Consider the following 16,361-nt stretch of genomic DNA (forward strand, 5'->3'; position numbering starts at 1 on the left):
ATGTTATTTTATTAATATAATCAATACAAATTTAGTTAGATTTAACGGAAAATTAAAAAAATAGTTTTTTTTTTGAAAAACTGAAAGAGTAATTAAAATTAAAATTTTATAAAATAAAATAATAGCTAAATATATATTTTAAAATTTTGGATTTTTTAATAAATTAGTTAATCATTTTTAACATAAAATTTTAGATATTTTATTAGCATATTTATTATTTAAAATAATTAATAAATTTTTATATGAAAGACATTGAGCTTATCGCAGTAAGCAAGAAAATGCAATAAAAATAAAAGTGGATTTCATGTTTTTCAAAGAAATTAAGTTGAATAGATTGAAATGATGACACCTCATTGCCTAATCTTCTTTCTTCCAACAAACGTCACCAAGTTGGATGACGCGTGCACAATCAAATTTCTATTAACCACTGCAGGTACGTATTGTCCCAATTTTTTTGAATGAATCACGTGCTACGGTAATTATTTAACGAATATAAGTGCTAGTCCCAAGAAAAAAATAACAACCATATATTTGGTATTATTTTACATAAATTAAGTATTTTTTAACCTTTCCCTATTTTTATACATATATTATTTAGCTAAAAATATTTTTACAATATCTAAATTTATTTATAAAAATACTGTATCCAAAGTTGGAAGTGACAATAGACAGGGAAGGAACTAAAGATTTTGCTCAAGGTGTGAAATAGTACGTGAGATCAATAATTTTCTTTAAAAAAAAATATTAGATTAAATTAAAATATTGGGAACGAGATGCTTTTGAAGGCCTTATTTTTTATGAATATTGGTTGCAGCATAAGAAATTGTAATCTTATAAATGACTAGTTGCGTATTAACTTATTTTAGATTTTGGCTCTTTTCTTGTACCAAAAGAAAAAGATAGCAGTACATTTTTTACAAAGCACATGAATACTTTTTTTTTTTTCAAAGAAAATTATTCAAATATAATGATTTAAGAAATGAAATGAAAATATAGAGGAGGTCATAGCATGACCACGTCAAATGGAGAAATACCCACAACACCTATTATATTTATAGATGGAAATTTAAATCTTTCTTTGTAAATTATTTTATTACAATTAAAAAAATTAATATGTATTTATTAGATACCAGTAGTATAATATATCTACAGGAACTCAATAAACGAAATTTTATAATCATATTTGACTATTAATTGGCTAATTAATCACGCAAAGTATGTGACCTTTTAAATAATAAAGCAATCTATATGTTCTTTTATAAGAAAAAGAAATGCATATAAAAGGGCCCCAACCCAAGCAAAGAGATGCATCAAGATTTCACATTTTAAAAATATGAAGAATTATAAATTAGAGTAATTTTAATCAATATTTGAATTTTATAAATAATCATGAAAACATAAAATTAAATTACTCTAATAGTAATAATGTCAAAAAACGAAGCTCATTTTACTTTATAAAGATTTATCTAATATTTTTTATCATAATTTTTTTAAAATTGCCGAAATCTATTTAATTTTTTAAAATCAATTCGACTGTGTCTAAATGACAATGCCAGATTGTCAAAATATGAAATCATAGTTTACACAAACCATGGGATGTTTCAATTGACGATTTTTTAATTAGGCATTCAATTGTGAAGCATATACATTTGAAAAGTTGGAAGACAATGAATTGAAATATATTAATAATTTTTAAAAGATTTAAATTGATTTTATTAAAATTTTAGCATCTTTAAACCAATTAATTTTTCACACAATTATAAAGTTATATATTTCAATCAAATCATATTATGTTGTAAAATATCTAAAAAAAAATAGAGAAATAATGACATAATGATGTCCACATATTTGTTTCAAATAAATACTTAATTGTTAAAGACTACTATATAGGCCCACCTTTCTCCAGAAACTAACACAAATTTTCCGTCTTTTTCATTTCACGTACCGTAAAGATTCTCTCCATTTCTTCAACTAGAACAAAATAGTCACACATTTCACAATCAAAACATGGAACAACGAGCAGAAATTGATCGGCTACCCATCGACTTATTAGCTCATATTTTCCTGCTGATCAATTCTTTTACTGATTTAGCTCAGTAAGTAAACTAATCATCAAATTTCTTGTTTTTTTGTGTTGTAATTTAACAAAACTGTGTTGTGATTAGTGAGTAATTATGTGTTTTGGTGTATAATTAGGGCAAGCAGTGTTTGCAGAAAATGGAAGGAAGGAGTGAAACAGTCGTTAGGAAGAAGATACAGTTTGAGCTTTGCAGGGTTGAAAATGGATGATCATTCTACTGTACGGATTGTACGCTTTGCTTATAGTCTCAGAGAACTTGACATGTATGTATGCATGTTTCAATTTTGTTTTTTAAATTTGAAAAAAAAATGAGTGGATTCTGTTTAATTAGTGATTTAATTGGTATTGATGAATTAATTCATTTGTAATGAATGTTGAGGAGGACTTGTACCTGACTGATTTTTTGTGTTTAGGTTAAGTTTGAACTAATTGTTAGGTTTAAGTGTTCATCAAGTAGAATGTGATGTTGCCCAACTAATAGTCATTGTCAATAATGCCTACTGAACATGCCTCAGCTCTTGATTTTTGTTCTCTTGGATGCAATTGTTATTGATTTACGGCTTGAATTCTTGATTTTAAAGAATAAAAGCACAGTCACTCAAAAAAATCGGGACTTTCTAACTTGGCCTTTTAATTTGGCCACTTTTAGCTTGATTTGGATAATTACATTTCAACTATAGTCGTAAATTCCATATGATTCGATATCAATCGGTAATATTCACTCGAAATGGGGCATTAACTGGGTTAGAATTGACATAGATCATAAAATTTGGTTTGTATGGGCATTTGCAATATAAAACATTCCTCCTTTCTCTATTGTTGTTTCAGTTCGAGAAGTCGTTGGGGCTGCCAGATAACAGACAATGGACTATATGAAATATCTTTATCAAAGTGCATTGGCAACCTAACATTCATATCCTTATGGGGCATGACTGGGATCACTGATAAAGGTGTTGTTCAATTGGTAAGTAAGTGAGAGTTGTAATGTAATTTTAATTCCCATTTGGCCGTGATGAGTATCTGCTAGTGTTTATATTTCCGTAGCAGCCATTGCGCTCGATGCTAATTAGTTTGGAGATAAAATCTTATAATAGTATATTCAGTTACATATCATTTGCTTATGCTAGAGTTGCATAGTTCTTGTAGCTTATGTTGCACTGGAATTTGTTGATCCCTGCATTTGGACGTTTTCATTTCTTATTTTGAAAATACTTCTGAAACTCGGAAATTACACTGATAACCTATTTTTGTATTAGATATCGTTTTCCATTTTCTGTTTCAATATTTTCCGTTTTGTATTTCTGTATCCGTGCAATATAAATTACTTCTAATTCTTATCCAATTTGCTGCCCAAGGTATCTGCTTTTGAGACTATTAGTAACTTGGATGCATTTTTCTTATTTCATATTTTGGTTTAATTTTCAACAGATGTCAAGAGCCAATTCATTGCAACACCTAAATATCGGTGGTACATTCATCAGTGACGACTCTTTATACGCTATTGCAGATAGCTGCTCGCGCTTAAAGGTGAGTTAAGCGAACATTTTTGTGGACTTATATGTCAGTGTGCATCTGCATCTTTTAACAAAACGATAAGATCATCTTTTGCACGATTGAGGACTATACATGTATATCTGCTTTATTTTCCAGAGCATTGGCTTGTGGAGCTGCCGTCATGTAACAGAGATCGGACTTCTTTATCTTGTGAATAAATGCCGTAAACTGGAGTCTATTAATGCATGGGGAACTAGACTCCCTCTAGACTGCTTTATGGGTTTGCTTACTGTCAGTCCGGCTCTTCAAATAAAGCACAGCGGATTTCAGCTAAATATTGCAACTGTGTCTATGTTGCCTGTTGCATGAGATGCCCATCAGATCATTTATCCGCCCAACACGCTCATGCATCATATCTCTGCACAGATTGTTTCATCTTTTTAATTGTATTACCATTGTAAGTTGAGGTAATTAATAAACTACGCGTTCTGGCTTCCAAATTCCAGCCCTGTTAAGCAGTCACATATCGGTGTGTGTCTTCATGAATCATGTATAGTAATTGTTTCGCACTTGGCTCTGTATAGTAACCGACTATTGTACAGTTAATGTTCTTTATGTATTAAGATTTTCTGATCTGATCCCGACTCTGATTGGGATCGAGTTTGAAAAAAATAAATTCATGTTAACGAAAAGTTGTGTATGATTTTTTTTTAGAATATTACTGCTCGAGAAAGATGGAATTGCAGTACTTGAATTTCTCGATTTAGCCTTCTTTTTTTATTATTTCCGTACTGATTATTTCTATTGATTAACGGTTCTAAGACAGCAAATAATCTCTTCCATTTGAAATGCTTTTGATACAATAAATAGGCAAGATGTAACATAAGGCGTTCTGCTCTTGCAAGATCCAACAGTTGCTACAGGCATTACCAAAAATGTCCAATTTTGATAACAACAAATTTTAAAGTAAATTCTCACAAATAAGTTGAAAATAAAGTTGCAAGTACGTATTTCCCCTAGTACTAAATACAAAAATTGTTTTAAACGGAAATGGCAAAACAGATTTTTTCAGAATATAGGAAATGAAAATTTGGGGGAAACATGTAAATAGTATAAATATAGGAGTATATTTATAAATATTAAAAGTTATCATATATATATATATATATATATATATATATATATATATATATTTCATATAAAGAAATTATTATAACAAATAATTAAATAAATTATTTGAATATATAATAAACATAACATATCAATAAATTCCGTAATAATTATGGGTATTGATTAAGTCCCTTTATTTATAGGTAATTTTAATTAGTGTTTATTAACTATTTAAAAAAAAATTATATAGGAAACGGGTTTATTTTTAGGAAACGAGTTTTCAACTTTTAGTATTTACAGAAACGGCCCCAAAATGTTTTCGAAGAGTTTCTGAGAGTTCTCGAAATGGAAACGTTACTCAAACGGGGAAACTTACCCTTAATAAGGTTTCCATGCATTATAGTAGCTTTTAAGATTGTTCTTCCATCTGCTATGTTATCAATAATAAAGTTTTAAAAGAATACAAAGAGCAAGTCAAGAACCGAGGTACATTTTTGAAAATTAATCTACCACGAGAAAGGCGTGTTATTAGTTTAATCTTAAAATAAGAAAACAAAATATTCTGCGATCTTTTAATTTGTCTGCAGACATATCGTCTAATAATTGATTTGTTTGGTGCCACAGAATATATTAATTTATAGATTGTTGATCTGGCAAAACCAATCTCATCAGTAGCTCTGTTTTATATATGATCAATTAATCATCCGTAATAAGAACTCCATTATTGTGTTTCTTGGAGCAGAAGAAAGTTACCAAACATGAAAATTTCCGATCAAAATTTAGAAGAAGAAGCAGAGATTAATCGGTTACCGGTTGATTTGTTAGCTCGTATATTTCTTATTCACACTGAATTAACACTGTAAGTTTATAGTTATTTGGTCAGTAACAAGATCTAGCTCTTTGTTTATTTCATATGTTTTTTTAACTTATTGTATATTAGGGTTACGCATAAGTCGGTTCAAATTAGTTTGATTTGGAATTGTCTGAAATCGACCAGCCAAAAATTGTTAAACTTTCGGATTATATCAATCTGAATTAAAAAGTTTGGTTCGGATATTTTTGACTTTAAAACTAATTTAAACATCATAAAAATATAATCTAATAATTAATTTTCCATAGTTTTTATAAGCATATTTATCTATCATATGAAACGTATGTATTTGTATTAATTTTCTTATTCTGTTGTTCGGTTACTCGGTCACTTCGATTTCAAAATGCCCAAACCGAAGCTCGTAAACAAATACGAAACTGAATCAAACCTATGTTTGGTGTGTGTAGGGTAAGTGGTGTGTGCAAGAAATGGAGAGAAGCAATGAAAGTGTGTATCAGTAGCAAAAAGAGTATAAAATTTGCTGGTTTTAAGATGAATGATCAATCTACTGCCTTCGTTGTACGGCACGCCTATAGTCTTAAAGAACTTGACATGTACGTTTCTTCTTCATTTAGTGGTTCTGTTTTTTCATAATTAAATTGCAACTAATTTTCAAGCAAAAGTTAGATCTCTATAGACATTCAAAAATCAAACCAAACTGAATAATCAAATTGAATCGATAAATTCGAGTTGATGGATTGATAATAATTTGAGAGAGAATTATTATTACTTCTTGAGGTTAGGTTATACTTACTAGTAGTCTTTTTTTTACCGGATACTTACTAGTAGTTCATATATCTTTATTGGGTTAATTCCATATAAAATCACCACTTTTATACGTTTTTTCATTTCAATCACGTCATTTAAAAAATGTTAAATAAAATCACCACCTTTCATTTTTTTGCAAGTCTATCATCGATGAGTAAAATTTGATGTCTTTTTCCTTCCAAATAAATATTTTAATTTGAATAATACCTTATTAACACACAAAATACATTCCTATTACTTTTTCCTTGTTGATTTTGGTTGTCGAGTCAATAAAAATATACCGACTTTTCACATTCGTGATAGATTTGCAAAAAAATAAAAAGTGATGATTTTATTTGACACTTTTTAAAGGACGTGATTAAAATGAAAAAACGTGTAAAGGTGGTGATTTTATATGAAATTAACCCATCTTTATTATACAAACATATTTACCCTCTTAATTTTAAGTTATTAACTATTTTTCCCGTTAAATGATAATATCATTAAATGACTTAATTGTTATAGCTAATAAATAAAGTTCACTTTAGTCTTTTAATTTATTTTTAGTATAAACTAGTCTAAAATATTAAAAAAGCGGTATTGACAAAACAAATTCTAACGTTTCACTTTTTTGCGATTTAAGTCCAACGTTTAAAACTTTATGAAACAAATCCTAAACTTTCCAATTTTTGCATTTTGTAGTCCAAGCCCATTATTTGCTTATGTGGCAGTCATATTATTGATATATTAAATTTCACCGTTTTAAATTTTTGCAAATAAAATCCCAACGTTTCTAATTTTTACAAATTATAGCCTAAAAAGGATGACAAAATGGCTGAAATTAAAACTTGGACTACAATCTGCAAGAAATGTTAGGATTTGTTTTGTAAAATTTTAAACGTTAGGCTTAAATCGCTAAAACAGTGAAATATTGGGATTTGTTTCGCCAATTTATTTTAAAAAAATGATGTGTTCAAACTACTTTGGTTTAATAGTTTAGTTGAGTTTAATTTTAAAAAATTTAATTCAATTTGGCAAAATCGAATATAAACTTGCAAATCCATATGTAGAGCTGGTCACGGTTAGGAGCTCAAACAAGCTCAGAAAAACCGTGGAGGAACCGGTTATGAGCCAATTCTATTTTATTTTTCATGGAATCTTGAACCTGCGGTAGGCTTTTCAACCGTAGCCGCCTTTTTTTTATAGTATATAATAGGAAAGGAAAATCGCTTGTGGAATAAATAAACCACCATCTTAGTTTATTTGACCATTTGAGATATAACTCGTTGATAATGGTCGCACCAAAATGTAATTTGTGTGATATTTTTCCGGTTGAAGCAGATCTTTCCATTGGGAAATATCTGATGATGGTCTCTGCCAAATATCTTTGGAAAGCTGCATCACCAACCTAACATCCATTTCCTTATGGGGCATCACACGGATTGGAGATCGTGGCGTTGTTCCATTGGTAAGTTGACAATTTATGACGTCATAATTCCATTTCGTTTGCAATATTTTTCTCAATATCCCTTACTTTCAACAGATGATCAGAGCCAAGTCGTTGGAACACCTGAATGTTGGTGGCACATTCATCAGCGACGACACTTTATATGCTGTTGCAGATAACTGCCCTCATTTAAAGGTGAGTTATAGTTTATGTTAGAATTCTGCCAATTAAATATGGTCATCAACAATGGGTGTAATCAAATATAGTCAATTCAAAATACCTTAAAATTCGAGCTTGAACCGATACTCCAACACAAACTCGATCAGTTTATTTTAGGAGTTCGAAATAGACCAATAGAGAATTGAGAACGAGTCGTCTTGATTATGTATATAATTATTTAAAAATAAAAATAAAAATATTATTATAAATAGGCAATGTATTTATTTAATCATTACTTTAGAATGAAATTCTTTAAACCTCGTAGAATAGGGAAAAAGGAAAAAAGAAAAAACCACTTTAGCACATTTGCCAAATATACTATATTTATAAAAATTTATTTTTTTCATATATAAATGATCTTTTCGACCTTTCCCAAATATATTCACAATTGGTTTGGAGTTGATGTGCCACGATATTATATATGACACACAAGTTTAATTTTATATATATATATATATATATATATATATATATATATATATAGACACATAACTTTATACCGCATCAGCCCTAAATTGATTGTGGATATATTTGACAAAGGTTTAAGAGATGATGGTAATATAATAAGATGTTAAATATATGGTATATTTCGAAAACAAGCTAAAGTTGTGGATGGGTAACTATATTTCACTTTATCAATAGATATAATAATAAAAAAAATTAATCAAAATGCAATTAAATTCACGAGTTTATCAAATCAGGCATTTTGACGAACTTTGACTCGAATAGCTTAAATTCAAATTCAACTTCGACTTAGATTGATATCGAGTCAATTTCGAATATTTTTCCAGGCATTTCCGGATAATTCATGAGTTGACTCTAATTGGTTGTAATCCCTATTGCATCATAAGATGATTCCTTTGGTAAAATGGGTATAACAATTCAATATCTTTTACTTTTTTTCTTCTTCAGAGTTTGGTGTTATGGAGCTGCTATAGAGTAACAGAGAAAGGAGTTGAATATGTTATAAGAAAATGCCGTAAACTGGAGTGGGTGAATGCATGGGGAACCAAACTTCCTTTCACTTTCTCTGCTGCTTTCCGAACTCTTTATCCGTCCCTTCGAATAAACCAAGGCGGTTTTCTGCTACATATCTGATAAACGAGTAATCGATCCTTTTTGAATACTCAAACTATTGTTTTTCTTTTCCCGTTTGGTGACCAAATTTGAATTCTTTTCATTTTGATTACTAAATTCTAATTTTATTTCATCAAGAGGTTTTCTGGCCAAAAATACTTAAGTTATGTGGCAGTCATATAATTTTTTTACTTGAAAACTTGTCATACATGCATAATTTGACCTAAAAAACTCCTCTAAAATGAAAGTCTGCATATGTGATAAATTTTCAAGGTAAAACTAGCAAACGATTTCCACGTGTCAAAATCCGCTGCCACATATGCATTTTGGCCGAAAAAAAATTTATTTGTAACAAAATTACAATTTAGTAATCAAAATGGAAAAAATTAAAGTTTGGTCACCAAAATGGGAAAAAAACGACAATTACCCTCTGGTACGCTTGAATTTCCTGTTGCATCTCTACTGATGATTTTTCTGCTCTCTATTTGTATAGCAATTGTGAAAAACAACTCAAGAGAATTCCATTAAAAAATGACTAGAGCATGTGTGTGAATCAAATACAAGGATAATAAATATTGAAAAATAAGTATTAGCAGAACCTATATAAGTATTCCAATTCATGCTGCTCCATACATTTGATATTCGGCTACTCTTAATGCACATGGCCTACAGAAACCCTGAAAAATGGAAAGGAAATTATCAACTCGAGCACTCAACGATCAACATTAAAGAAAATTTTGAATTCAAAAAAATGAGTATCCATTGTTAATTTTCTTCTCAATGCAAATAGTGCAACATGAAATTAGCAGAACCTGTAAGTTCGGTTCGGTTTGTTGTAATCTGAATTTATAGTTCGGTTTGATTTGGAAGTTTAACAAACTGTGGTTGGTCAGTTGCGGCTGATTCAGAACCAAACCGACCAGTGCACAGCCCTAGTCAGTAAAGTTTATTACAGTATACTCTAGCTATTCTTAGACAGAAAAGGGACAGTATATACATGCATATAAAAGAATGGTTAATTACATATAAAATCACCACCTTTACACGAAATTGCAAAAATAACACGACCTTTAAAACGTGGCAATTCAGGGCACCACCTTTCATTTCTTTTCAAAAATAACACGGTCACAATTTTAGTGACGTTTTTGCTGACGTGGCGTGGCACGTGGCACTCTCATAGGTGTTCAAGTCAGCAAAATTTTATCAAAAAACGTGTCCATGTTATTTTTGAAAAGAAATGAAAGGTGATGCCCTGAATTGACACGTTTTAAAGGTCGTGTTATTTTTGAAAATTCGTGTAAAGGTGGTGATTTTATATGTAATTAACCCATAAAAGAACAAGAAATTGGCAACATCTCCACTACCAGGATGGTTTCCTACATCATAGTAAGCTATGAATGGTACGAGGTTGGTCTCATATAAGTCAAACTTGATCTATTTTGGCGATTTGTTTTTTAGAGTACGTGAAAAGTAACAGTGAACATATTGAAATTAGCATAAGATATTAAAAACAAAAATCTTCACGGTTGCTTTCCACGTGTTATGAGAACACACGAGTGGGTGTGATTAGCCTTATTATGGAGTTATTGACTAAAATGTCAAACTAGACTAAACTTGATTTACATGAGCCCGTCTCACAAGTTCAAAACCCGGATGATCCTTTGCTCTTTGATAATATATTTTCCTCAAGATGCAAAATACACGAAATAGAAACAAAGATTACTATTGCAGACAAAGGTCATATCATATATGTCGATCTAAAAGATGCATGGCCTGATGCGTATCCAACGAACTAAAGAAAAATAAAAACAAAGTGCATCACTGCTTTGCATACCTGAATCACATCTTGATGCATCCAGGTCTCCCTCAGCCATTATATACCTCGTATTCCATTCCAGGTCTGTACTTTTTGCATCCGTACAAGAATCTCTACAGTTCTTTCTTCACGATCACACTATATACCTCAAGCAATTTTTTTTTTTTACCATCCTCTATAAGGCAGGGTGTGGGGTACCAGTTCTAACTGAGAATACATACCGATACTATAAGCTTCTATCCAAATACTAGATGGCTAACCTATCTAACTAACAGCGTGTCTAACCACCTACACTCTCGTTCATGGTAAAAACGCCATCAACGAAACAGAAAATAAGTAGAAACCGAAAAAATATGGAAAATGGACTGTTGAATCAGATGTTGAAAACTGAACAGATCCTGTAAAGCTTCCTGTAGCAGCTGTTACAGGACTTGTAGATGGTACTGCAATATTCTTGCAAGATCCAAAAGGCGCTCCTGCCTGCATTTAGAATGTCATAAAACGAGTTAAAAAAATTAACAAAGCAATCTTTAAAATGAAGATGAATATGAACACAATGGAAACATGTCAATGTTGTTCAATTCAGCAGGATTGTCTTAAATTACCTCTAATTTGATTATATGCTGTGATTCAATTCACATGGATTAAATGTAGAACTCATATTCCTCAAAAACAAAATGTAGAACTCATATGAAACCAACTAGAATGTGCAATTGGAATTTTGTAAAGAACATCTATTATATTCTACAAATCCAATGATAAATCGGACAGCCAAGTGAGCATTATTGATTTCCAGGTCCACAATAATTAAAACAAATGAAAATCAAGTGGTATCGGACCTGGCAGGCAGTCACAGTACTACATCCACACAATGTCTGGCCGTTCATTCTATCCAAAACATCAAAAACACCTCCACCATCACTTCTCTGCATCAGCAACAATGTTGTTAGAATACTTAGTTGTGATTTATTTTTAAGTTCTTTATAATGTCAACTTCTAGAATCAATACCATGTAAAAGTTGACTGCCAGAAAATTGGGCATCACATTCCCTGCTGCTTTGAAACAGGTACCGACCATTTGAGCAAGTGGAGTTGAATGCTCTTTGCAAGCATCGGTCTCAACTGGATATGTTGGGAAGTAATTCTCCAGGATAAGTGATGCACTTTTGGAATTTAACGGCTTTGACTCTTTTCTATTCGGGCATGAGCCTGGTTTTACCCCAGGATCTCCAGCTGAAATACGATAGAGTGATGGAATTATAAACGGTGAGTCCAAAAGTAGGTCATGAAAATGAAAATGATGACAAACATAATGCTTACACTCATTTTCCAACATATACTTCCATTGATAAGCGATGCCTTCCTCAGCTTCCTTCGAAGCAACAGATGTGAAAACAAGAAGCCTGTGATTAGCTTGCACCATCTCAGTCACAGTCGGCCAATCTTCACCCTTTTTGGGCATCTTGGAGACAGGAAACATATACTTATCTAAACCGGCAGTAGAAAACAGAATTGTCAACCCTTTTGGAGTATGCACGTAATCCTCAATTATAATAGTCACAATTTCATTTGGATTTTCGCTCAAAAATGCCTCCACTTCCCTCAATGTGTTAATGGCAGGCCCCTAAAAACAACCCAAATAAATGCATCACAAACTATAGCCTAAAGGCTACAACTACTAATAATTCTCAATTTGCTGAAATGATGAAGAGAAGAAAACATTACAAAGGCTGTGAAGTTGAAACATTGCCCTCGAAACGAATGACAGAGCCAGATATCATTCTCAAAATCATACATATCCAGCATTAATCCTCTTACACCATTCTGGCAAACAATCACAAAACACAAACACACAATTAAGAGAACAATCATATCAAAACATCTTTCTTTACACACAAATATATGAGTGGTTATTCCACGCAACGGTTGTGCCGCATCATTTTCACAACAAGCCAACAAATGTTTGCGATATTGGAATATTCAAAACATTGCAAACGTCATTGGTTTGTTGCACGAATGACGCGTTACAACCATCGTTTTCTCAAATTCCCAAGAAACCAACTTAGGAAAATCAGAAGTAAGCTCATTTCCATTCTCATTCTTGTTAAACTTCAAGATTCTCAAGAAACAAACAGAGCCCACCAACAAATAATCAAGAAAAATGAGAAAAAAATACCACATACCCTCAACTGATTAGTAACAGAATCTTCTTGATTATAAAAAGTGAGTCTTTGAACACCAGGTAAAGAGGGTGCATCCACAATACTAAAAGCATTATGAGTCACTAACCAAGTGTACTTATTAAAAGGCAACCCATCAATCTACAATTAAAAATTAACAAATTTTTAGCTCAAAAACACAGCAACCCAGTTAACAAAAACATAAAACCAACATCAAAAAAATGCTCACAATTGTAGTGGGTATAATAGCTTGGCCTCTAGTGCAAACAGGTTGATTCTTGGCTAAAGCAGGACAATTTCCACAGAAAAGACCATCCCCGCAATTTGTAGCAGCTGTACATGACTCCAAAACCTGCAATTTGTTTACAATTCAGTCCGACTGCGGGGATCAAATTGAAAGAAAAAAAAGAAGTAATGGGTATTAATTACTAGCATTGTTTTACCTGGGCGTGTAGTGAAGGTGAAGAGAGAAGGAGATAGAGGTACCCAAGTGCGAGATGGACTCTGCATAAGCTACGGTGGTCCGTGAAGCAGGCAAACATGGCCGGTGTTTTATGCAGAGCTCGAGAGAGAGAGAAGAGGTACAGTGAAGAATGTGTAATTAAAGGGAAGTTTTATTACAAGTTAATGGGGGTGACAAGTATTGTTGTTGTTTCATTTTGAGTCTTAATTAAAGGCGGGCTTAATCACAACGCAATTAGCATTTCAATCACTAATTTATTACTACTACTAGTACTTTCTTTAGGTAAAATGGTCATTTATACCCCTAAAATTTGCCTTCAGATCAAGCAAACCCTTAACATTTAAAAAGTTCAAATATACCTCCAATATTTTTTGTTTTTGAGGAGATATGCCTCCAATGTTTTAAAACTGAACAACCAGACCCCCATTTTGACTTATAAATAAGATGTTAGGGGATTGGTTGTCGAAATTGAAGGGTCTAATTGTTCATTTTTCAAAACGATGAGGGCAATATTTGAACCTTCCGAATATTAAGAACTTATTTGATTTTAAAATCAAACTTTAGGAACATAAATTACTCTTTCTCTTTTCTTTAATAAGGTCATCACTCCTAGTTAAGGATTGAGCGATTTAACCACACGACTTGTTTTAAATAAAATACTAATTGAATGATAAATTATAATTTAAGTTTTGGGGTGATTATTGACATAATTTTATAAATCAAGTCGAATCGGCTGGTTCAATAAGAAATATAATGTGAGTATGGTTCAATTATTCTTTTAAAAAGTTAAAAATACAATTTAACTTCTTTAAAATTAAATAAAAGCTATTAAATACCCTAAAAAAGCTATTAAATCAATTACACCTTAAAACTGTTAGAATCTTATATTGATAATTGATGATTGAATTAATCATTGAACTGATTGAATTGCAAATCAATTTCAGTTCTTTCATAATTTTGGTTTTTGAAATAATAATTGTTAACACCATAATTTTATATATTTACTTATGTGTTTTATAATACTTTTAATTTATTATAAATAATATACTTTAGAAATTTATAAAAGAATATAATTAAAGAGTTGTTATTAATACCTGGTAAATGGTAATTGTTTGTAAAATTAGGTTATTGGTTGGTAAAAAACATTTAGGTTTGGAGAGACTTTGGGTTACTTTTGTCAGTGGATTTCACATGGTGGGGTAGATTTGCCATTGCCAAGGGACATGTTTCATTTGGGCACTGTTCTTGTGATTTTCTTTATCGGATTTATGCTCTCATTTTTTAATTATTCTATTCTTAATCTTTGTGTTATTGGGGTCAGAAAGTGCAAATTCATCATGCAACGTTCTACCAGATCTATGCTGAACTGAAGGAGAAACTCGAAGTAGAGGAAAGAAAAAAAAAAGATAGATCGGCGACGGATACTGTAAGATAAAATTAGGGCCAATTATATAAAATTTAGCGTGTTTTATAACTTTAACATAAATTTTAAATTTGATAGTTTAAAATATATATTTAGCCACCGATAACTTGATATATTTACAAAGTATATATTTCTTTACAATTGAAAATACCGACAACTTACCAACGAGCTGTAACTCAAATGGTATAAGTGTTGGGCAGCAAATGCCAAGGTCGTGGGTTTAAATTCTCCCATAAGCGCTCCCCCCCCCCCCCCCAATTATCCAAAAAAGAAAAAGAAAAATACCAACGACTTTTTTTTAAAGAAAAGATAGAAGTATTAAGATGTATATTATTTCGTCGTCCACATATGCAATTATTTTAAATGTTTTGAATAATAAAATATAAATAGTTGATACTTTTAAATATAAAAATTAAAAATTTATATTAAAATTATAAAATACTCTAAAAATTATGGTTTAATTTCCAATTACACCTGAAAATAATATAAGAAAATAGTACCAAATTACTGAGGAATTGGCGGTTAGAGCTCTTGTTCCTTAATTCATGCCCTTTAAAATGAAATATTTATTCTATTTCTAGCCTATTCCATAAATTATAACATTATATGCAAAGAGATTTGGTTAATGGCTGGATTTATGCATGCTCATGTTGTAGAAAAGTTTGGTAGATGAAATTTGTAAGTGAATACTGGCGGATTAAAAATAAAATTAATGATAAATTTCATCAAGATCGAGGGTTCAATACTATCCCTCAACATTCTCTTTTTAAATGATCAAAAACATATATATTGACATAATCATTTGAATATTTACATTGCAGTGGGATTGGGCGGTTCAGACTAGTAGGAAATGCATACAACACTCCTTAATTAATTGCAAGCCAAAAAGGGAAGAATATACTAAAAGATAAGACTTCACCGGTAGGAATGGACCCCAACAAAATCTCTCCTCCAACTAACATAATTGCATGCCTTTTCTTTTCTAAAAGAAACTAAAAGCATACATATTAAGTATGACCCCCTTTATTAATTATTAATTATTAGACCTTAATTATACAATTAGAATATCATTCTCTTTTTAATCCCTACCCTTTTACACTAATCATACCAGTGACCACTTCTTTTTCTATGAAGCACAAATCTCAGCTAATTGGCTATTTCTAAATCCAATTGCTTTAATTCTATGCCAGCATAAACAGAAATAAGATCGAAAAGTAAACCAAATCCATGAATTCAGTTTAGTTTGATCAACATTATAATTTAAAGACTTAATCACTTAAAAATATTCCATCTTTTCTATTTTTTTGTTTATGATCACATCTTTTAAAAATCTTTAATTTTAGCCTATTTTCAGTTTTTACTTTCATTTGTAACTTATCGTCCAAACTAGAACGAAAAAAAGTTCAAATAAACCTCTCATATTACTTCATTTTT

The 16,361-nt window shown here is 31.0% G+C and overlaps 3 protein-coding genes across 3 annotated transcripts; 2 read left to right on the plus strand and 1 right to left on the minus strand.

Annotated features, from left to right (window-relative positions):
• Positions 1–1,905: 1,905 nt before the first annotated feature.
• On the plus strand, positions 1,906–4,266 carry LOC126654550 (F-box protein At5g67140). Its single transcript, XM_050348454.2, has 5 exons — positions 1,906–2,096; positions 2,197–2,343; positions 2,909–3,044; positions 3,509–3,607; positions 3,731–4,266. The coding sequence occupies exons 1-5, from the start codon at positions 2,008–2,010 to the stop codon at positions 3,941–3,943; spliced, it is 684 nt and encodes a 227-aa protein (XP_050204411.1). The 5' UTR covers positions 1,906–2,007; the 3' UTR covers positions 3,944–4,266.
• Positions 4,267–5,330: 1,064 nt separating this feature from the next.
• Positions 5,331–9,677, plus strand: LOC126656018 (F-box protein At5g67140-like). Its single transcript, XM_050350455.2, has 5 exons — positions 5,331–5,543; positions 5,963–6,109; positions 7,644–7,770; positions 7,846–7,944; positions 8,881–9,677. Exons 1-5 carry the CDS (start codon positions 5,443–5,445, stop codon positions 9,064–9,066), a joined length of 660 nt encoding a protein of 219 aa, XP_050206412.1. The 5' UTR covers positions 5,331–5,442; the 3' UTR covers positions 9,067–9,677.
• On the minus strand, positions 9,542–13,683 carry LOC126656017 (PI-PLC X domain-containing protein At5g67130). Its single transcript, XM_050350454.2, has 9 exons — positions 13,485–13,683; positions 13,271–13,393; positions 13,045–13,182; positions 12,587–12,685; positions 12,182–12,485; positions 11,871–12,094; positions 11,701–11,787; positions 10,880–11,341; positions 9,542–9,722 (listed from the first exon to the last, which is right to left on the minus strand). Exons 1-8 carry the CDS (start codon positions 13,581–13,583, stop codon positions 11,162–11,164), a joined length of 1,254 nt encoding a protein of 417 aa, XP_050206411.1. The 5' UTR covers positions 13,584–13,683; the 3' UTR covers positions 9,542–9,722; positions 10,880–11,161.
• Positions 13,684–16,361: the final 2,678 nt, after the last annotated feature.

This window comes from Mercurialis annua, linkage group LG7, assembly GCF_937616625.2.
Source record: "Mercurialis annua linkage group LG7, ddMerAnnu1.2, whole genome shotgun sequence".
Classification (NCBI taxonomy): Eukaryota; Viridiplantae; Streptophyta; class Magnoliopsida; order Malpighiales; family Euphorbiaceae; genus Mercurialis; species Mercurialis annua.

Bases quoted from the DNA above. Each gene is read 5' to 3' on its own strand.
- LOC126656017 (XM_050350454.2), bottom strand. From the start codon at position 13,583: ATGTTTGCCTGCTTCACGGACCACCGTAGCTTATGCAGAGTCCATCTC. The intron at 13,183-13,270 runs GTGAGCATTTTT...TTTTAATTGTAG, and splicing joins CTATTATACCCACTACAATT to ATTGATGGGTTGCCTTTTAA. The intron at 12,686-13,044 runs GTATGTGGTATT...ATTGTTTGCCAG, and splicing joins CTGTTACTAATCAGTTGAGG to AATGGTGTAAGAGGATTAAT.
- LOC126656018 (XM_050350455.2), top strand. From the start codon at position 5,443: ATGAAAATTTCCGATCAAAATTTAGAAGAAGAAGCAGAGATTAATCGG. The intron at 5,544-5,962 runs GTAAGTTTATAG...TGGTGTGTGTAG, and splicing joins ATTCACACTGAATTAACACT to GGTAAGTGGTGTGTGCAAGA. The intron at 6,110-7,643 runs GTACGTTTCTTC...CGGTTGAAGCAG, and splicing joins AGTCTTAAAGAACTTGACAT to ATCTTTCCATTGGGAAATAT.
- LOC126654550 (XM_050348454.2), top strand. From the start codon at position 2,008: ATGGAACAACGAGCAGAAATTGATCGGCTACCCATCGACTTATTAGCT. The intron at 3,045-3,508 runs GTAAGTAAGTGA...AATTTTCAACAG, and splicing joins ATAAAGGTGTTGTTCAATTG to ATGTCAAGAGCCAATTCATT. The intron at 3,608-3,730 runs GTGAGTTAAGCG...TTTATTTTCCAG, and splicing joins ATAGCTGCTCGCGCTTAAAG to AGCATTGGCTTGTGGAGCTG.